This window comes from Apodemus sylvaticus, chromosome 7 (genome assembly GCF_947179515.1).
Source record: "Apodemus sylvaticus chromosome 7, mApoSyl1.1, whole genome shotgun sequence".
Taxonomy (NCBI): Eukaryota; Metazoa; Chordata; class Mammalia; order Rodentia; family Muridae; genus Apodemus; species Apodemus sylvaticus.
In genome coordinates, this window is record NC_067478.1 from 88345693 (window position 1) to 88367720 (window position 22028).

At 42.9% G+C, this 22028-nt stretch overlaps 1 protein-coding gene across 1 annotated transcript in view; it reads left to right on the forward strand.

Moving 5' to 3' along the window:
* Jhy (junctional cadherin complex regulator) overlaps nt 1-18538 on the forward strand; it is a 60840-nt gene extending 42302 nt beyond the window's left edge. Inside the window, exons 4-8 of the mRNA XM_052188622.1 lie at nt 4286-4938; nt 8976-9270; nt 15750-15830; nt 16548-16676; nt 18258-18538. Of these exons, the coding sequence (XP_052044582.1) occupies nt 4286-4938; nt 8976-9270; nt 15750-15830; nt 16548-16676; nt 18258-18455 (1356 nt within the window). The 3' untranslated portion in view covers nt 18456-18538. The remainder of the gene's footprint in view (nt 1-4285; nt 4939-8975; nt 9271-15749; nt 15831-16547; nt 16677-18257) is intronic.
* Nucleotides 18539-22028: the final 3490 nt, after the last annotated feature.

A 22028-nucleotide genomic window follows, 5' to 3' on the forward strand; every position in this document is an offset into this window, starting at 1 on the left:
ATTTGAATCACATTTGTATAAACTGTAGAAATTAAGAATTAGCAGTATTAAAAATGGACCAATTTTAAGCAATTATAAACCATGAGCTATGTATATCTACTATTATTAAAAGCTTGACCTTTAACACCTTAAAAATAGCTGCTATAGCACCCAATTCAGGTATCTGTGTTGAAGCAGGGAGAAACTTAAAGGAATAAACATGTGATCTGATAGTACAAATTATCTTTTGGATAACAGTTATTAATTTTGCCTAAAAATGCTTGCCATGTAATAGATCAACCATTAATAATAAATTTGATTGTTGCTTAAAGCAAGGAACAAACGTTTCCTACCTTGAAAACAGAGGTTTAAGACCTTCTGTGGCAAGCTTAAAATGAGGTAAATATAAGATAAAGCCAATTAATATATCCTAACAACCTTTGAAAGCCATTTACCTAAAAATTCTAAAAGTCTATAGGAGCAAGGGCCTGTAACAAACATTCTATGAACATTATACACTGAAAATTTTAAGATCTTAACTTCTAGTATTGAAACAGAGACAAAACACTTTTTCTCACAAGACATAAGGCTGTTAGCCATTCCTTGAGGCAAAACTTTCTAATGAAATTGTTTTGTTGTCTCTTTAAAATTAGAAGCAAATGCTTTTATAATTATCAGAATGTAAAGCAAAAAACCAACCCTTTAAATTTACAATAATTTTATAGGGAGTAGACAGGCCAAATGTTAATGCTTTTATAGCCTCCTTGACCTTTCATAGATTTGAACTGCATTTTAACCCACACCTGGATAAGTCAAAAACTTTTTTTTTTTTTTTTTTTTTTTTTTAAAACCAAACACTCCCTAGGTGGGGCCTGTAAGGCAGAAACAATTTCTCAAAACTTCCTCACTAGCTTCCCCTGAGGCAGCTCTAAGCTTTGCATTAACTCAAATGTAAATTTTTTTATCTGCCCTAGGATCCACCTTGAGTCCTTGGCAAGGACATTGTATGAGATTCCTCAAATGTAAATATCTTCTAATCTGAGCCTTTTAACTAAGACAGGATTAAACAAAAGAAACCTGTAATTTCATGGTCAAAGGAACCTACTTGATATCAAATACATTTCTACAGAGATCTCCTTTTTAATCTTGGAGGGTTAAATTTTGCTCCTACCATTGTAGCCTATAAACTTGTGGAAAAGAGGCAATGGGCCTCTAAAACCCATAGCTGCATCACTCTCAAAATTTATCTTAATTACAAAATGTTAACAATTACGAGCCTGCAAACTGAAAACTGTAGCCAATGACACACTGATTTTTATTGTAACTCAATGTTTTCTTGCAATATTAGAGCACAATTGTAATTTTGGAAGCAAATCTCAATTTTAAACAATCTATTTTCTTTAAAATTAATGGCAAACACATATTTACAGCACAAGGTTTGTATGCCAGTTCTTATGTTCAAGTGTATAACAGTGTAACTTATTAAAGAGACAATATTTTAGATCTTAATCTTCATTAAGTCTAATCTCCAGGCCAAGATTCACATGAAACACCATGCCAATTTAGGAGCGTCCCAAAGGCCTGTATTTCCTGGATTGCGTCATGCCACGTGGTGTTCAAAATGGCGACTACCCTAAACTACCAGCCTTAATCGTCATGCCACGTGTTCAAAATGGCGACTACCCTAAACTACCAGCCTTAACCTAACTTTTGTTAATAACATTATACCTTTTAAATCATGTGCAGTGACTTAAGCCAATACTCTATAGTCAAGACATGTAAAATATACCTTTAAATCCAATTATAAACAAGAACAAAGCATGAGTGGCGTTAGGCCACGTGTAGTTAGTTAAGATAGCTCTAACACTGAATCACCAGTTTTAAACTAACCTTTTCTTAATAACACTATACCTTTTACATAATAACCAATTAATTTATAACTCTTTAGTCAAGAAATGTAAAGCCTTATATCATTAAAACCAATTAGAAACAAGTATAAAGCGACTAGATGAATTTCACAAGCCAAACCAAGGTCTTCCCAAATCTTGAGGTTTCTGGGCTTTTAAGAGCGGCTTTTTCCCCAGCCATGTTTCTGTCTTGGGTGAGTGAGCTACGCTGCTGCAGCGTGGCTTTGAATCAATCCCCACACAAACTGTGGCTAGCTCAAAAGGTTACCAGCAGATGTAATCTTTACCAATTTTTTCTTTTTAACATGAAACAGTCATTCACACAAAGACACAGAGAGGACATAAACATACACATAGACAGTCGGTGCACCGGGACAAACACGGAAAGATACACAGAAAGTTAAGCGTGCTTGTTAAGCAATTGCATCCATTTTCCTCTTTAAACAGCTCTTAGAAGCTGTGGACATATGCCTATTTTTAAAAACCCCTTTCTTTTCGCCGAAATCAGCTCTTACGAGCTTTGGGCAAATGCCTACCAAATTCCTTCCCCATATTTCCCTATCTTATCAACCCAAGCAGTCCTGCGCTGGGTCCACGCAGTATGCTTGAAAAACTGTATCCATTCCTGCACTCACAACCATAGACACGAATTCACTAGCGCTAGTTTTGCCCTCTATGTTGCTTACCGTGCGGACACCATTAATTTTCACCTTTTTCTGCGAAGCTTCGCTGGATAGGGCTACCTCAAGAAATTCTCTCGTGCCAGGTCTTCCCACGTTCAGGCGCCACTATGTAGCCGCCAGCAGCTACATGTAAACCGGGTTACCTGTTGAGAGAATTTTGGGGTCATAGGGAAGAGCGGCGAAAAGAAAGTACGGCTAAGTCAATGTTCACTGATCAAAGCCGTAAACTTTAATGGCGCCAGACCTTATAACAGTTCGGGCAAACCCTTCCCCCCAGACTCCAGGCTGAGTTCCGGTGGAAGTTGTCTAGCTTCTCTTGGAGGTCTTCGTCTTGACTGCTCCGGCAGCTGGGTGGGTCACCTGTTTAATTCAGGACTCCCTATACCTGGAGGAACAATGAACTTGACCTTTACTACGTGCACTCCACCCTAGGTGGAGCAGGATCCTGGCTAACTGGGAGAAGTTAACCTTGACCAAAGTCAAACTCTGACCAAGTGCAAGACTGCCCCAATATGGCTCTGTACAGTCTTGTCCTTAGCATTTTAATATGATTTTATTAGAAACGGGGAGTGTGGCTATCACTTGGGAACATGCAGAGGCTCATGCTGTCAGCCTTGCAGATTGTATCGGGGAAGCGAAAGAAAACCTAAATCTGCATCCTCATGATACGATCTTTCTTCCCCACCAACTAAAACAAATCTGAACAGGAAAAAGCATGCTTTGCCCAGTCTGACTGGCCTCCAACAAGCTACCTAATGGCTGCCTTTTCCAATTATCCCTGCACAGATGTGAGTCGTGAAGGGTTCTTTTTTACATGTGAGCCCTGGAAGGGAAAAAAAAAAGACGTTGCAGTTACATAACACATCGGCGCACATGGTCATCTTACTGTCTCAATAAGCAGTTAATCATTCGTTCCAAAGGCCTCTTTACCCCGCTCATTTCCCACAAAGTAATGAGTGTGCCGTTCCTCGGGAAATAACTCTTAAATGGCTGCACAGCACAATTTAGTTACACAGTGTATCTATTGTTCTGGGAGTACATTTTGTTGTTACCAGACTTCGAAAAGACTAGAGACTGCTCTGAGATTGACGTCCCCTCCCCAGATGTTCCATTGCCTAAGCGCAGGCTATATTAGGCAACAGAAAGCAAAAACAACTCTTGTGGTTTCACGGATGCCCCCACCACAGCTCTGACTCTCTCATGATCCTCTGAACGAGATCCAATTTGTTTCATCTGGTGAGGAAGTCACTTCTAGCTGCTGGCCCGCGTGCTGACCTGACGCCGAGCTGACTGTGTGAACCGTGTGTTAGGTGGCGCTTGTACTTGGTTGGCACAGGCAAACCTCTGGTGTCTTGTGGGTAGAATTCTGGAAATACTCATTTAGTTGGCATAAGCCTGCACCTGTTGGCACGGATCTCTATCCTTCCTCTGTGTATCTCTTTGAGGTGAAGTTTCTCTCCATCCAATTCCCCATTTGGTGATCCCTCCCTATATAGCTTGTCAGTCAGAGACCTAATAGAGAGCTGTTTCAAGCTCTGTCTGAGCTCACAGGCTAACATTTCCTTGGCCACTCACCCTCCAATCACCCCATACTCTCTCCTCTTCCATCCATGGTCACGGTCCTAGACGTTTTGACCCCATTTTAAAAAAATTAATTGAAAATTTATGAAGAGTACTCATCTTCTGATTTTGCCTTAACTATAATATCTTTTTTAGAATTACCAAGAACATCTGTCTCAGTATGAAGACACAAAATCAGGCAACGTCCCAAGAGGTCAGTCCTCCGATGCAGCCAATGGCCAGCAACCTCCGGGAAGAACAGCCAAGGTCAGGGGTCGGAAACAGAGGAGACACCAGAATAGGCTGAAATCTCTGGAGACAAAAGAGCTTGTTGTCCATCAAAATAATCAGAATAACCCTCTCCAACAACCACAAAGCCAAAGACAGCCTATGGATGACGCCTCGGCGAAGCATGAGCCAGCCGCACAAATGAACACTTCTGATCCCAATTTACAGGACTCCAGAACGCTCGCCCACAATCCCAAAGCCACCTCCGACCCCTTCATTCCACCCAAGCAGGTTTTTGACAGAGTATTATATAAAAACTCTGTCTCGGGACTGAACACTAATAAAAGACAAGGACACAGACGTGAGGAAGAGAAGAGAATTTTGTATCAGCCGCAGCCCATCTACATGTTTTCTGACATCGATCTGCAGGACTTTAATGAACTTTCTCATAGACATGAGTCCCTGAGCCAGCGAGCCCCTCAGTCCGATTATCACGTGAACACACACAGGTCAACGAAGACAAAGAAGCCAGCCAAAACACCGCCGGCAGAGACCAAATACAAGAACATAGAGATGCTCTGGTGAGAAGTCTCTTGAAAATTTTCAAACTTTTATATGTATTTTTATTAATGGACATAGGTTTGTGTGTGTGTGTGTGTGTGTGCATAATGTGAGCACATGTATGCATGTGAATGGCGCACACACACATGAGAGGGAGAGAAAGAGAGGAGGGAAGGAGAGAGAGAGAGAGAGAGAGAGAGAGAGAGAGAGAGAGAGAGAGAGAGAGAGAATGCATGATGCATTATGGAGTATGTGTAGAGGTCAGAGATAATGTCCGTATCTGGGGATTAACTCAGGGACATTAGGGCTTACATAAGTGATTTTACACAGAGCCATTACAACTGCCTGGAATTTCCTTATGTTGAGTGGTTTTCTAGAGGAGAAATAAGAGGCTTGTAGAAAAAGAGAAGAGAAGAAGAAGAGGACAGTGGTGTCCCTGGGCAGGTGAGGTCATAAGAAAAAGTCAACTAAACCCTCCCCTGCCTCAGATTCCTACCTGACTTCTGGCCTTCTTCCTTCTCTTCCCAATCTCCTCTACTGTTTCCATGGTAATGAAACTAGAAGTTGGAGCAAGGGAAGGGCCCAGGGACCCAGGCAGAGTAAATTAACAAGCGTAGAAAGACTTGAATAATAATGGCTGGAGAAACGGTTATCTCCAGCCTGGAGTGGCACAGCCTAGAAAGGAGTGTGTAGGCACAGAAATGCCATCTCTTACAGAAATTACCTAAAAATCCAACAGGAGGGAAAGGTTTAGGGAAATTGTGCTATTTAGTCCCCTGTGACCACTTAACAAATATGCCTCTGAGGAAATGCTCTTGTAAGAAGGAAATGAGGTGCAGGGTTACACCCAAGGACCATGAACTCCACTGTCCTAGTATGCACACGGAAAGAAAGTCCACCCAATGGTGAGTGATGGCTATTTCTGGCTCAACAGTCCTCTTCCAGAGGACCTGGGCTTGATTTCCAACACCCACATAGTGGCTCACAACTATCTGTAACTCCAGTTCCAGAGAATCTGATGCCATCTTCTGGTCTCTGAAGGCACCAAGCATCCATGTGGTACAAGACAGACATGTAACCAAATCATCCAGACACATAAAAGTTGCTAGATATGATGGTGCACAACTTTAATTCCAACACTCGGGAGGCAGAGGCAGGTACATCTTTATGAGTTCAAGGCCAGTCTGCTCTACATAACGGACTCCAAGCCAGCCAAGGCTATACAGTAAGACCCTGTCATAAATGAATAAATGGATAAGTAAATAAATAAGACCTAAATTAAAAAAAATCTTGAAAAGAAATAGTGGTTATCTCCAGCAAGAGAAATCAAGGTTATTTTTCATTCTTTCTTTAGAGTTAAAATTGTTCGAGTTCCCTATGGTGTGGATCCGTTACTTCTATAAACAAGAAAAAAATCGATTTTTAAAAGTAATTTCAGGACACCATCCCTGACGCTCCTTAACCAAATGCATTTTCTGGACACTTGACATGCAATGGCTTTGACATTAAAGTACACGGAAGACACACGCAGTCTGATACCACGGGGCACCTTCAAGGGACTTGTTTTCAAAAGTAGAATGGAGCACAACTTTACACATAAATTAGAAGGGAGACAAGTTCTATACCAGACAGTCTGGGATATACATTTAGTAAGGCTCAGAGTCTGCTTCCTGGAGAGACAGCGATGGTTGGCAAGCACTTTCATCGTCTTCTCTCTGACTTCTGACCTTTTTATCATTACAAATAATAAGTTGGGTGTGGTTGTGTGCACCCCTGTCATCTTACCTCTCCAGAGGCCTAGGAATGAGGACACTGAGTTCAAGGACAGCCTAGGCTGTGTAGTGTTAACCTGACAGCAAACAACAGGTACATCTGTAGGCCTGATGCCTCGAGTTCAAGCCCCAACCTTTACCCTCTGACCTCCACATACACACTGGAACACGTGTGAATGTCATCAATCACACAACATTCATTCACACAACATGAACACACGTGTGCATGCATGCACACACACTACACCCACATACACAAAATAAAAATAAAGAATTTTTAGTTTTTATTAGGTAGGTATAGAAAATTCCTTCCTGTTACTATTTCCCTTAGCAAAGCACTTTTGTTATGAATAAGCTTATAACTTAATCAAATATGTAATGAAATACATTCCCAGGCTTTTACTGTGGTGCTGTCCTTTTGTCCCTAAGATTAGCCCACCTCCTCATATTGGTCTTCTGTTTTTTCCTGGTGCCGTTGATGGAACTCAGAGCCTTGTACATTTTAGGCAGGGACTCTTACCACATGCTATATCCCCCAGCCCAACATGCTGGATTAGATTGCTCAGTTCATTTACCTAGGATTTAATGACCTTCATATACATGAAGAAAGACAGGCTTACATCTCTCCTGCTTCCCACCAGGCTTGTCTAGATGTGTTATCCACGTGCTATCAAACCAGGTCGGGTGGCACAGGCCTGCAGTCCCAGCACTGGGAAATAGAGGCCAAAGAATTAGGAGTTCAAGGTCATGTCAAGGTGAGGAGTTCAGTCACAGTTTGAGTTCCTGGTCAGACTCGTCTATATGAGGAGGCGTGACCTGAACATGAGGCGCGTCTATGAATACACTGAAGACTGAGCTCTCTTTCACTCTTTTATAGGCTGTATGCACATGTTACATAAAAGTACACTAGATTTTTCCTTGGATCAGAGTTGTTTTTGTCTAGTTTCTCTTTGCTCCTGGTTTCTATTGGTGCTGGTAGGTTGTGTTTGGTTGGTTGGTTGGTTGGTTGGTTGGTTGGTTGGTTGGTTGGTTTTTTTCTCTCTCTCCACCTGTTTTGCATCTGCGTTAGGACTGATCTCACTTGTCTTGCAATCTGAACATCTTAGAGAAAGCTGAGAGAAGCCCTCCTGACATTGGAGTTCTGTGGGATGGTCAGTAGACCGCCTGAAGGCTCCTCCTGCCAGTTCTGAGTCCTTTTATTAGGCAGCCCAATTAATTTCTGTCCCTGATACTTCATAGGTATAAGAACATTTTTCTGTCTTCAGAAATGCAAATCTCAAAGGCGTGCAGCTTCAGAAAGGACAGCTGCCTCCCAGCGTGGAGAAGAAAATCCCAAGATTTGCTTGCTGGCCTGCCCACCAAGTGAGCCACGTTCCCAGACTGCTAGTATTAACTCTTAAAACTTGAATTTTCTACCCAAAGGTCCCTCACAAAAGCCATGCCTTTAGCTGATCCAGAACCTGCTTTGACTTTAATTCCATTTTTTTCCACCCCTGGAGATTCCCAGTTTCTCTAGCACATTCAACTATGTATTTAAAGAATGCTTATTCAATTTAATACATCATATCTAGCTGCTGTGTAATGGTAAGCTCTTTGGTTTTCAAAATGATGTGTCAGGTTTTGTTGCAGTGGTTTGGACTGGTTTGGTTGGTTGCTTGCTTGCTTGCTTGCCTGCTTGTTTTCCTATGCTTCCTGCATTAGCTGAAAGTCCTCAACAAGACTTTCCCATTAGTGGCTGGAGAGATGGTTTGGCGGGTTAGAGCAGAATAGAATTTTAGAGGCCCTGAGTTCAGTTCCTAGCACTCACTCACGACACCTATAACTCCAGGTGTAGGGATCTGACATCCTTTTCTAGACTCTAAGGGCACCTGCACATACATGTACACATAGAGAGAAACACTTAAATAAATGAAATAAATGTTTTTAAAAAGGAATTAGAATGTCCCAAAGAAAAAGAGGAGGATTTGAAGACAAGAAATCAATGTATTGCCAAGCAGTGGTGGCACATGCCTTTAATCCCAGCACCTGGGAGGCAGAGGCAAGCGGATTTCTGAGTTCGAGGCCAGCCTGGTCTACAGAGTGAGTTTCAGGACAGCCAGGGCTACACAGAGAAACCCTGTCTCAAAAAAAAAACAAAAACAAAAAAAACAAACAAACAAACAAACAAAAACGAAAAAAAAGAAATCAATGTATTCCTGAAAAGATTAATGGTTCCTAAAGAAAGCGGTGTTATGGATTCAAGTTTTATTTAAAAACAAAAACAAAAACGTGTGTTTTCTCCAAAGGAAATTCCACTCTTCCTTAGACGCGGAGCCGGCTAGTGCCTCTCCAGACTCCCGGCTGGCCCAGATCATGGAGCAGCACCAGCAAGCCTTGATGCAGCTGGCAGAGGTGCAGCCCAGCGAGGGCTCCTTGTCCAGCATCGTACTCCCGCCGATCCTGTCCAGGGTGGAAAGCGAATCGCAGCTCAGTTCAGAGAGAAGCCACAGACAGCAGCTGAAGATGGCCCGCAGTAACTCGGAAGGCTACCTGCTTCAGCTGGAGAGAGGGAAGAGGCACAGGAAGCGAAGCGGCACGAAGGTGAGGAGAGCATGCTCGCTCGAAGGGAGGAGAGCATGCTCGCTCGAAGGGAGGAGAGCATGCTCGCTCTTGAAATTCGATGACGCAGAGCGCAGAGTGGCCTGGAATAAAGCTGGTCGTTACTTAGCTTCTCATACAGCAAGGCAGTCCAAGGAACGAGAACCCTCCCTCCCCTTCCGGGCTGAACTACTCCCTGAGTTTCCCTCCCTGCCTTTCCAGAAGTTTCCTTTGCCAAGAATATCTACTCCCACTTCCTTTTCAGGTCCTCTCTTGCAAGAGTCTACATTGCAGGTAGGCAACAATAATCCTGCCTTTATCCTCAGTTCAACCGTCACTTTCCCTCACCTCACCCCTCTCCTAAACTGAGTCTTTATATCTAGAGAGATAGTAGGGCTGAGTGAGTGTAAATCACATTGCCGGAGGTCCCCTGCCCTCCGCCACGGGTTCCTTGGCATCAAACAGGCCTCTTGGTGCAGGGTCAACTTAGCTTCAATGGCAAAACATCCAGGCCACTCGCTTTTCACTGAATTCTTATCTAGAGTTTGGGTCAAAAAGTACTGAGTACTTTCGCATGGTTCAGTCTCTTCCTATCTTGTTAAAAGCTATCTTTTTTAATTCCCAGGAAGACCGATTGCTTCCAGGGCGGAATAATGTATTTTTGGTTTTTGCTACTATAATAAAATACCCAAGGCAGGTTCTTTTATGAACAAGTTTATTTAGCTCATGATTCTGGGGCATGGAAAGAGCTCCTATTAGCCTTGGCACCGGAAGACCTCACTTCCAGTGTAGACATGGAGACCCGAGTTCTGGGACTCACGGGTCACTTCTTTTCCCAGAGAAGCATCCTTGCATGGCTGTTGGGTTCTACAGTACTGCTTGTACCACTTTCAAGTGTTTCTCAGATAAACCAAGACTTATAGACCAGATGGGGAAGCAGGCGTCATTTGCATCATCTCCATGGAGACATGCAATCAGCCTCTGCAACCCATCCTTCCGTCAGCATAGCGATTGCCTGATCACTCCAGAGCTTAGAGATCACCAGGGCCTAAGATGCACAGCCTCTCAGAGGAGAACGTTCCTGTGGTTGAAAACAGCAGTTTTTGAACTGAATTTCCAGCTGCAATCCTTAGTCTAACCCCGTCTCATAGCAACTTGAGAGGGTGCGGCTCACTGGCTCGCTTCTCAATGATTACTCAGCCTGCTTTCTTACAGAGCCCAAGACCACCAGCCTAGGGGACAGCACCACCCACAATGGGCTGAGCCCTTCCCTCATCAATCACTAAGAAAATGCCTTGCCTACAGCTCCATCTCATGGAGGGATTTTCTCAGTTAAAGAGTTACTGACTTAGCACAGTCCCTGATTCCTCATAGGATCAAAATTACTCTTACTTTTTTTTAGGTGTGGTGTAAGGGTAATATCACCTCGACTTATTCCCTAGCAAAGGTTACATATCAATTAAATGCCGTTTCCCTTTCCTGCCTCTTCACAAATTGAATCTGTGTTGTGCTGAGAAAGAATAGAGGAAAATGCCCTGGTAGAAGTGTTTAATACCAGGATGCTACGGCCATGGAAAGATGAGGAGGCAGGGGTAATTTCCTGCTCCTGACCACCCCTCCCCTGACCATTCTGCTAGGATGCCTTCAATCCATACACATCCATTTTCCCAGCCCAGTACCTCGGAGTCTACATGTCTCACACATACACACACACACACACACACACACACACAGGAGTGCTCTTTGTCTTTTAAGCCCTTCCAGAAGCTGAAGTGACTTAGAACCGGGTGATTTGTATAGGACAGCGGGTAGTCTGGGCACCAGACAGAGGGAGTCATTATCCACATCAGGCCCATTTGCTGACCACATCAAATCTCTTGGTTTCCAAGGGAATTGCCCCGAATCACAGTAAAAATTTTGAGGATTTGTAAAGATAATAGGCCTGAGGCCCCCTTCTTCTCCTGGCAGTGCAGTTTGAGAGTGATTTCAGAATGCAAGGCATCACCCACGTCATCAAATCCAGGCTTAAGACTAAGAAATTAACACAGCACAGGGGACGCCAAACTATCACAATATACTTCTGCTGTCTCTGACCACCACTAAATAAGGGCTGGGTAAAGAGTTCCCTAGCAGATGAGGGCTGAGTCTCTGTAATTAACTGGTGTTCCTTGTCACAGACAATCCGGAGCTTGCTGCTCGGCTGCACCTGAGAAGAGGTTTATTTGGATTAACTTTAGTGACTGCAGAGCGCATATCCTCTGCGGGCTGCTCTCTGGCATCCAAGGCGTTGTTTTTTATCTTGTTTTCAGTAACTTTCAGTCTTCCGAATCCGAGGAATTTTCTAGAGAACAGATCTGCAGTCATTTTCCCCACCCCCCAGCAGGCTTCAACATTTCTGAACTGAAACAAACACTTCCAGGCCTGCCAGTGTCCCTTCAATTCAGCCATACTCATTGGAGTACACAGCAACAGTCGTAAGAAAATCATGAATGGTCAGTAGGGACCTCTCCCCCAGGAATGTCCCATGGAGCCTCATTTGAGGGGGCAACACCAGTAGATGTCATCTAGAGTATGGCTTTACTCTAGAGTTTGTTTTCATTGGGTTTTGGTGGTGGTGGTGGTTTTGGGGTTTTGGTTTGGGACATTTTTTAAGACAGGGTGTCACTCACCCTCTAGCCCCAGTTGACCTGACTCTTGGTGGTCCTCCTGCCTCAACCTTCCATGTGTTAGTATTACAGGTGAAAGCTACCAAGCCTGAGTTCCTGTGAGCTTTATGCAGAAATAAATGAAGACTGTTCTTAGGCATTCACCTAGAACATGTCTCTATGTTCATTTGTCTGATCCCTGTAGTCAGAGACTCAGTAGGACTGTCAGTGTTGATTTCTTAGAATTGTCAGTGTCACCGACATCATCACCAATGTCATCAGCGCCTTTGATTTGGCTTCATGCTGCTTTTTAGTCTTTCGAAAATCAAGAAGTAAATAAAAAATAACGTCTGAGGATTGCTTGGCTGTAAAAAAAAAAAAATATTGAAGGAGCTTGAAGTAGCTTATCTGCCTAGGGCTGGACACGTAGGGACTGGGCAAGGCAAGTGAGGGTTTCTGGGTCGTGGAGGATTTTTGTTTTATTTCTTTCAGCATGACGAAAATGTTGTACAATTAGATTGGGTGATGCTTACACAATTCGGTGACTAACCTAAAAAAAAAAAAAAAAGCCATTGAGTTGAACAGCTTTAAACAAGTGAATTTTGTGGTATGAGAATTACATCTCAACAGTGCTGTTAAGGCTTTAGACAGAGAGAGATCAAACAGAATCACAGCGCTGAGCTCTTCCTGATTACTTGCGCCAAACTTAAGCAGATCCAAGATTCTCACAGCCAGTCACCCGGAACAAACTCCCCTAGGAGCCACCCGCTTCCCCTGAGAACTGTCGCAGTGCTGCGGGCAGCTCATCCTGTAAAGGGATCAGCAGCCATGGGGATGGCCCACTTGGGCCACATGCTCTCCCTTTGAGTCTGTATGGAATGCTAGACCCTTGGCTCTGTGGCTCTTCCCCCCCACACACTAACCTCGATGCTCACTGAAGTCGCTAGCGAGGAGCACGGCTGAAGATCGACACGCAATTATTCATGCTTCCTGGCACAGCCTTTGTGAGTTGGTAGCTTGATTAAAAGTTAAGCTGCACCAGGCTAAGGATGAGGTTTCTGCCCACTGATCATTTCTCTCTCATCATCTCTGAGCAAATTGGATTTATGGCTTGGGTATGAGTGGTGGTTTATTTGTTGTTGGTATTTTTTTAACCTATTTTTGTTTTTGTTTTTGTTTTTTTTACTTTGGCAAATAGATCCTAATTTAGTGATTCCAAGACAGTGACACAGAGGGCACGTGTGAGAAGACTGGACTTGTAGTCATAAGCATAGGTTGTCTGAGTTCAGCCAACTATTTAAAACAACTGAAGTTTTTAAGGAGTGTTAATGCCCAACTTTGTAACCAAGGTTTGGAAAAAAGAACCATCTTACCACTCCTGTGGTGGCAGAAATGCTGACTGGAGACCGTAACTGTTCATTAGATCTTAATAGCCATACTTCAATCAATTTATTTGAAAGAATTAAAGTAACATATAGTGTTTACCTCAGAATATCTTCAACGGTCAGCATTTAAAGAAACACCTGCATTATTTAATGATACTAAATGATAAAATACTTGCCTAAAATTCACATTTTTGAAATCCACTTGGTGTCAGGTAAGTAAAGTATAATACCAAAATGGTTTAGTAAAATTATTAAAATAATTGCAGTATATGAATGCTTTTATAAATATAAGAACACAAGCACTGATAAATAAATGTTTTAAACTAAAAATTCTTTCGTATTAAAAACAAGAGTATGGAGAAGCCAAACACAGTGGCATGTGATTGTAACCCCAACACTTGGGCTGAAGAACTGCAGCCAAGGTCACAATGCCAGTCCAACCCTCCCAAAAGAAAGACGCACACAAACATACAGTGGACAGGAAGCAGATATGAAGAGATCTGGTGCTTTTTTTGGTCAAGACTGTTTTCCTAAAGATTTACACCTTTGGAATGTCCTTCGATGAACAATGGTTCCCTTGCCTATTTTAATGTTAGTTTTAACGATTTCAGACCAAAGGCTTCCTTAAAACAAAGTCGTGCCTTCTCTCATTCTTTAGACTTTGATGCACTGAGAGAGTGTTGAGCATAAAGGTATAACATATGACAGGGCCAGCTCTGCTTACAGAGCCTTTAATCCTTGAAGTGCAGAGGTGTTGCACCTGAGTAGTACATTATTTCGCTCCTTCTGAATAGTGACACTGAATAGTGACACTGAATATAGTGACATCCCCTGGTGTGCTGGGGATATTGCCTTCCACAGTGGTGTCAGGCTGCCCAGCAATTTCAAGATGGTGGGTTCATTCTTCTTTCATACAGTTAACTCAGAGGTGTGCAGTTACTAGCACTAGAATGTCTACAGCTCAAAACATCAGAACCAAGAACTCTGCGATTCTTCTGTTTCTCCCCCTTCCTGAAGAAAAGCTGTTTCAGCTCCAGGAATCCCATCCACTTTAGGGGTGGAGATAAAAAAAAAATAAAAATGAGAAGGGAGGGGCCGTGCCAGCCTGAAGGGAAGTTTCCAAAATCCTGAGTGCTCCCCACAAACTCAAGTATAGTTCACAGGGCCAGAGCTCTGTGCTTTCCCTGAGATTTCAGGGAAAGATTGGCCCATATCCAGTGCACCTTTAATGAATGTAACTGACTTTTCCATGTCATTATAACATCAGAACAACTCTCCAAGTGGTGCTCACATCATGCCAGGTATTAGTAATCCAGAGAGGAAGCACACACATGGGGGATGTGCACAGGTTAAAGACTGACACTGCTCATTGTATAAGGACTTGGGCATCTTAGGGTGCCGTATCCACAGCATGCCCTGGAAACCAAGTACCCACAGGTGATAAAGACAACTAAGTGTAGTGGATTTCCCAGCTTCTGCAGTGGCCAGGGGCCAGGGAGAAGCCAGTGTAGCTCTAAGTAAAAACCACCCAGGGACCGCGGGTCTGATACAATGTATGCCTCGTTCATTCTTAGGATCATGGAGTTACATGAGGTAATTCTAACTGACCTGATACAAATGTTTTCATTCACCTGATAATCATTGCCAAACTGTGTCTCAGAAAAGGCTCACCAGATATACAACCCATCAGGATGGCACGATGGCTTCTTGGTGAAGGGCACTTGCTGTTCTTGCAGAGGACCCAGGTTTAGTTCCCAGCACCCATAGGGTGGCTCACAACCGTCTATAACTCCAGCTCTGGGAGATCCAACATGCTCTTCTGACTTCTGGGTGCCCATCACATTTTCCAAGGTCACACTAACTAACAGAACAAAATGAATTTCTCCGTGGGTCTTACCAAGACTCAACTGCTCTCGTTTGAGTCTTGTCAATGAATGGCAGTTGACTTTCGTCCTCAGAATTATCTATTCTACCAATGAACTGTAGTTTCATTGTCTTCTGAGGTGTCTCTGGAAGGCAGGATTCACTTCAGTGGGCAGGGACTTTCTGAATCAGTGTACTGGCTGCCTGTGGTTGGTGAGGGCTCTTTTCATTTTGCAAACTGCTCATAGTAACAGCTGCATGGAGAGAATTTTATTATATATGCTTCAGCTAAAAATGTTAACCAAAGAGTGAATTATTTCCTTGAAATTACTTAGTATTTCAGAATTCCAATTTCTTTTATCTCAGAAGTGAAAAGCTCAGAACACATTAGCTAACCAGCTACAAATGCCCAAATAGACTACGATCAGTAACGGCCATGACATAGCACCATTGCCAAGAAATGTGCTCATTCTCCTGGCTCCCACCAGAGCTTCTCCTGGTCTTCACTGTACTTCCTTCCTATGCCCCGATGACTTCTTTAAGGGACACCAATTCTTGGAAAGAACCATTTCTGTGGTTGTATTTTCAGAGTTCCAAACTGAAAGCTTATCAGAAAAGAGACATGAAGCTCGGCGGCCTGGGACCTGACTTTGCATCCATCAGAGACAAAGTAAGCAGCGTGCACAATTTCAGCCTCAAGAGTCTCTACCTGTCCTTGGCAATGTGGTTAAAAACGCACCCCAGCATCAAACGCCAGTACAAACCTCTGGCCCTGAGTAGACACCCCTCAGAAACAGCCATGCAGACATAATAGGGTCCTAGATTCTCCTGCTGAAAAAAAAAAAGTCTTAGCCTGTGTTATTGTATGCACTGCCTTTCCGTTAGATTTGAAAGCCTCCCAGAAGAGCGGGGCGTGTGAGTGTGGAAAGGGATGCGTGTGCTGTGCGACTGTTGGTCTCCCTGATAGAGTTGTCTTGATAACTTTGAAGTGGCTACAGAGAAGACACTTAGGATCCGAGTTCCCCAACCCCTAGGAAGTGCATCCACTTTATTCTCTTTCCTCTGGTGAAAGGAGATCTTCATTTAATGTGTTTGAACTACAGTTGCACTCAGGCATAAAAAGAGTCTAGTTCAAAGTTGGAAGCAAAAATGAAAATAAATTGGGTAAATGCAACAAAGAAGAGGCTGAATAGGATTCAGCCTCTGTTAAGAGAACACCGGGGGTGCGGCTGCACTCAGCAGATTCTCCAGGGAAACGTTAACCAGTTCACTGCTGCCACTGTACACGGGTCACCCTCCTGAGCCGCCCACCCCCATAAAACCAATGTCACTGAGAGAATTAGCAGAGATTCGCTCACTCTCCTCCATTTCCCCCCGCCCTGAGCAGATGCAAACGTTAATGCTGCAAAAAGAATATGCAAAGCAAGTCAAGGAATACAACATGAAGACACTGTCCGTTCTGTCCAAACCACAGACATCAAAAACTGAGAGTAAATCCGCGATTTCTCGGAAGAAGGTGAGAAGCTCGCCTGGGGCATTTATTGCTTCAGTCAGAATTAAAGGCACACTCTGGTCACCTCTTCACCTCAAAAGATGAGCTTGGATGTTCAGAAACGGCCATTCTTACACATACAGGTTATCCACAAATACTGATGTAAACACACACACACACACACACACACACCGTGCAGGTCACTATATTGTCTTAATTTTGTCACACGTAGAAATAACAAAGTGATTTCTCGGCATGAGCCTGCAGTCAAATTAATTATCAGTTTCATTCTCTATCATTAAGTAACTTTCAAGGGAATAGAGCTCTCTTGCTCTTCATATCAGACAAACAAACAAACAGAGCCTTGGTTGTTTAAGTTCATTCCTCTGTGCTTGTCCAGAGGGATTGTATAGGTTCCTCCGGTGGTGGTAGGGAATTATTTTAATAAGTAAAGAGCATCCGTCCTCTGTAATGCCACCTAACAGAGTTGGGAGGTGAGTGAAATGTGTACTGTGGTGACACACTGCAACCCCCCTGCCTCCGTAGATTTACTCCTCGAAAGAGGAACCTGCGTTCCTTTGCTACCCTTAGGGACGTGGGCGTGTTCTCCATTGCCCATTGTCTTATCAGTTCATCCTCAGACCTTGCCGACCTCGCCTTCTTCACCAAATGTCCAGGGCACTGTTTCTTTCTTTCTCCAACCATTTACAGTTCCATAAAGATGTTCACAGTGACAAAACTATGGGAATTCCCGTAGCTGTCTCATTCACAGTGCAGAAGGTGAACTTTTTATGATATGAGGGCTTTTTTCCCCTTTCTGATACTTGAAACTACTGTCCATTCCCATATTAGCTTTCAATAAATTCTTCTTAAAATACAAAGTTTAAGCAGGTAGTGGTGGTGAATGCCTTTAATTCCAGCAGTCTGGAGGCAGAGGCAGGCAGATCTCTCTAAAGTCAAGGCCAGCCTGGCCAACAGAGGGAGTTCTGGGACAGCCAAGGATACACAGAGAAAGTCTGTCTCAAACAAAATAAAACAAAACAAACAAAGCTCAGGGCTTTAAAACACCCACTGATTTCCAGAGGTCCCAGATTTCATTTCCAGGCACCCATATAATGGCTTGCAACCATCCGTAACTTCAGTTCCAGAGGATCTAAGGTAGTGAACAAAGTTCAGTTTTCATCAACTACAAGTGATATCTTCACTCTGCAGCTACAAGTCTTTGATGGGTAGAAAGGCTTAATTGAAGAAGGTTTAATTCTATTAGAAGTTTGGTGTGTTAGCAAGACTTTCAGAAAGTTGGCAGATTAAACACTTGAGAAATCAGTTTGCCATCACTTAGAAGAATCTTTCACTATAAAAACATCCGAATGACACAGCAGCTGTCCCCATCCCTCTCCAGCTCCGTTTCGCTCCACGACACGCCGCCAGTGACTGACTTATTTTGTTCAGCCTATGCGTTATAATACGTCATCTGCATTTTCTAGCTGATCACTGTTTCTCCCGTATTACAGCAACTATCTCCATCTAGATCATGAACCTCTCCTAAGACTAACTTCCCACTTTAAATGAAGTTTTTTCTTCTTGTTTGGCCCCCCACCCCAGGCTTTGGACTATGCTAAGACCATCCCCAAACCCAAACCACCAAGTCTGCCTGATCAAACCGCAAAGAAAACCAAGAACTCAAGGCACAGCGAGAAAGAAGGAAGCTTACCAGAAATTTCCCTACTGGAGATCTTGCAAAGCAGACACGAGCGGGAAAAGCAGGCCGTGGCTGCTTTCAAAGTCCTTCACATCGTCTAGACGGCGTTCAGTGGGGCTCAAAGGTGCTGTGCAGGGCACATGAAGCAAAGAAAGCAAACGTTCCACACCAAGGGGTGAGCTCGCACTGCCGCCTGCCCACCACCCCTGCCTGCTCTGTGCAGAAGTTAGTGGTGGCATGTTTAACCTTCTGGGAAGAAAAATACATGTAATTATTTATTTTCAAATCTGTTAAAATTTGGGCCAGTAGGTGGCTAGACAATAAAGCCTTTGGTTTTATACTGGATCTTCTGATTTGTTAAACTAACTCTGCCCTTCTTCATAACATAACATAACATAACATAACCTGTGTACATACTTAAGTTTTTCCTAAAATGAGTTTGGCTGACCTAATCACCAAGGTAATATGTCCAAAAGTAATACTTCCACTTTCAAGTCTCAAAAAAAGTCTTATATATAAAGTTGACAATTTGAAGATACATCTAGATATGCATATTGAATTAGGAAAAAAAATCCTAATTCAATTCTAACACAGCACTAAGACATTAATCATAAATCCCACAAGTGTAGGGAAATCCACCTCTGAACACCTCTGAACACTATGGTCAAAGCCACTGAGTCCACATATAAATTCGTGGGGTATCTTGTTATCATTGTGGTTATCTTCAAATATTATCAAATGCGTGCACTTCAGAGTTTATTATGAATGTAAATATTCATATTCATTTTATTTTTCTCTTTTGAAGCATTATGAAGATTTGTAGTCTTAGAATTACTGAAGAGTCAGGAGTGTCAGTATATGTTTTCACTCTCAGCACATGGAAAGTTGAGGAAGTGGGTGTGGAGGGCTGGGGTTTCAAGGTGGAGGATATATAGTAACAAATAGTGATAGTCTGTCTCAAAACAATAAGAACTTTACTAAAAGATTTACTTCTTACCTTCTTGCTGAACCTTGCATCCTTTGATGAGTATGTCCAGAAATGGGTCATTTTAACAACCTAAGGTAAATCTCTGCGTGTGGTGTAAGGATTAGCTTTAGAAATTCACTCTAAATGTGCCAGGCAGTGGTGGCACACGCCTTTAATCCCAGCACTCAGGAGGCAGAGATAGGCCGGTCTCTTCAGTCTTAGACAGCCACGGCTACGGAGAGAAACCCTGTCTCAGAAAACAAAACAAGCAAGGAAAAGAAAAAAAAACCAACAACAGCAACAACAACAAAAGAAATTCACTTTGGAGTTGTATTCTTGCTATGTGTGTCTGATAGGTACGAATGCTGCCCGTGTGAAGACTCTGCTTACAACAGCAAGCAGAGCTGACGGCCAAGAAGTTCATTTACTTGTGGCCAAAAGATGTTTTGAATTTCACTTCCTCCCACTGCCCCCACACTCACCTTCAAGAGCCAATGCTTAGCTGAAGGAGGCAGACTGCAAACACTGTTACATAGGATGTTCCCCCCAGAACAGTGGTTCTCAACCCCCAGGGTCGTTTATCAGATATCGTACATATCAGACACTTACATTACAATTCATAACAGTAGCAAAATTACAGTTATGAAGTAGCAACAAAATAATTTTATGGTTGAGGGTCACCACAACATGAGGAACTGCATTAGGGGGTTGAAGCAATAGGAAGGCTGAGAACTAGTGCCCAAGGACACCGAAATCCTTTACTCAGAGCCAAATGGTGTTTAAAATACTTCATTCAGCTAAAGAAATACAAGAGTTGCTTAAAGTTTGGGGTTGAAGCCAAAGAACTAACCCAGTGGGACTTCCTGTACCCTCACTATACTCTCATAACGTTACGGTTCAGTGGAATGTCACTAAGCTACCGTCATCCAGACACAGACAGGAGTCAGAACAGGGAAGGATGAATGCTTTGTCTCTCTTTCTTTACATTGCTTAATATTGATTTCAAAAGCCTAAGTGATTAATTTTATAGAATTTGTTTCAGAAACTAAAAATAAAAAAGAACCCACCTATTGGAAGGCAGCCATGTACACCCCCACATCGATCAACACGGCATCAGAATCTTCTATTAAAACACATGGAGGGGCCGGGCGGTGGTGGCACACACCTGTAATCCCAGCACTCTGGGAGGCAGAGGCAGGCGGATTTCTGAGTTCGAGGCCAGCCTGGTATACAGAGTGAGCTCCAGGACAGCCAGGGCTATACAGAGAAACCCTGTCTCGAAAAAACCAAATCCAAAAAAAAAAAAAAAAAAAAAAACCACACATGGAGGGCTATCGAGAGGTCAGCAGGTAACACGCCTGGCAACCTGGGTTCAACCCCTGGGGCCCATAGTGGAAGGAGAGGACTGATTCCTACATGTTGTCCTCTGACCACATGAGTATGTGTGTGTGTGTATGTGTGTGTGTGAACACACACACACTAGATAGATAGATAGATAGATAGATAGATAGATAGATAGATAGATAGATGGATGGATGGAAGGATGGGTGGGCGAGCAGGCAGGCAGACGGAAGGGCGGGACAGACAGACAGACAGACAGATAGATAGACAGATAGACAGATAGATAGTAGATAGTAGATAATGGATGGGTGGATGGATGGATTGACAGATGGATGGGTGGATGGATGGATAGATGATAGATAGATAGATACATACATACATACATACATACATATATAGATAGATACATACATAGATACATACATACATAATAGATTTGGTTACTAGAATGAAAAAGCAGAGGTGTGTAAGTAGGAAAGAAGCAAGAAGTTCAGGCTTGAGTGGTATCCTGAGGAAGGTGGCAGGGGGCTGGGGAGGAGGATGTATTTATTCGACCAGATGTTACATGAGCCATTGGAAGGCCTAGGACAGTTCTGCACAGTCTCTGTGAGATGGTCCAGATAAAGGCTCTTTCAGCTGTGCATTCTCCTTATTACAGCCTTCTTTTCACAGTGCTTTGTTCATCTTAAGTTTCAACAAGAGCATCCTCTTACACGGAGCCTTGGTTTTTGCTTTGTTTTGTTTTGTTTTTTACAAGTAGCTGAATTTAATGACAGCTGTCTTCTTGATATTGTTTTGTGTAGTAAGGAGTCTCTTGGGACGTATCCAGAAACCAAGTCAAGAAAAGACAATATTGAGGAACAAAATGAAAGGTAAGCCTGGCAAAGGCGATGAGGCCTAATGGGTCCAATTGGGCCTTATTATTGGTTAATGAATCATTGTCAAAACATCACAGCAAGCACGAGCGTGCACAGTCGCATCTACAGTGAGAAAATGGCTCTTCATCCCAACAGTTATTAACTGGGAGTTGTTTGAAAACACGTCCAGTAATTACACCAACACTGGAGCTAATTGAGAACTTTGAGTTGACAGCAAACAGCCTACAACAGCAGACTCGGTCAACTCAGACGGGGTTTCTTTTCTAATTACTTATTGAAAAATAGCACGGAAGGAAATTGAATTTGGCAGTCAGTCTGCAGATACCAAGTTTAGTTAAATTTCCCTTAGATGTTATTGGTATAAATACATATCATATACATAATCACGGCATATATATATTGTGGCATTAGAAGTAACATCTGGAAACAGGAATTTCTTAAGAAAAAAATTACAATTGCTCTCCCCAGTATGGTCTTACTGTTACCTA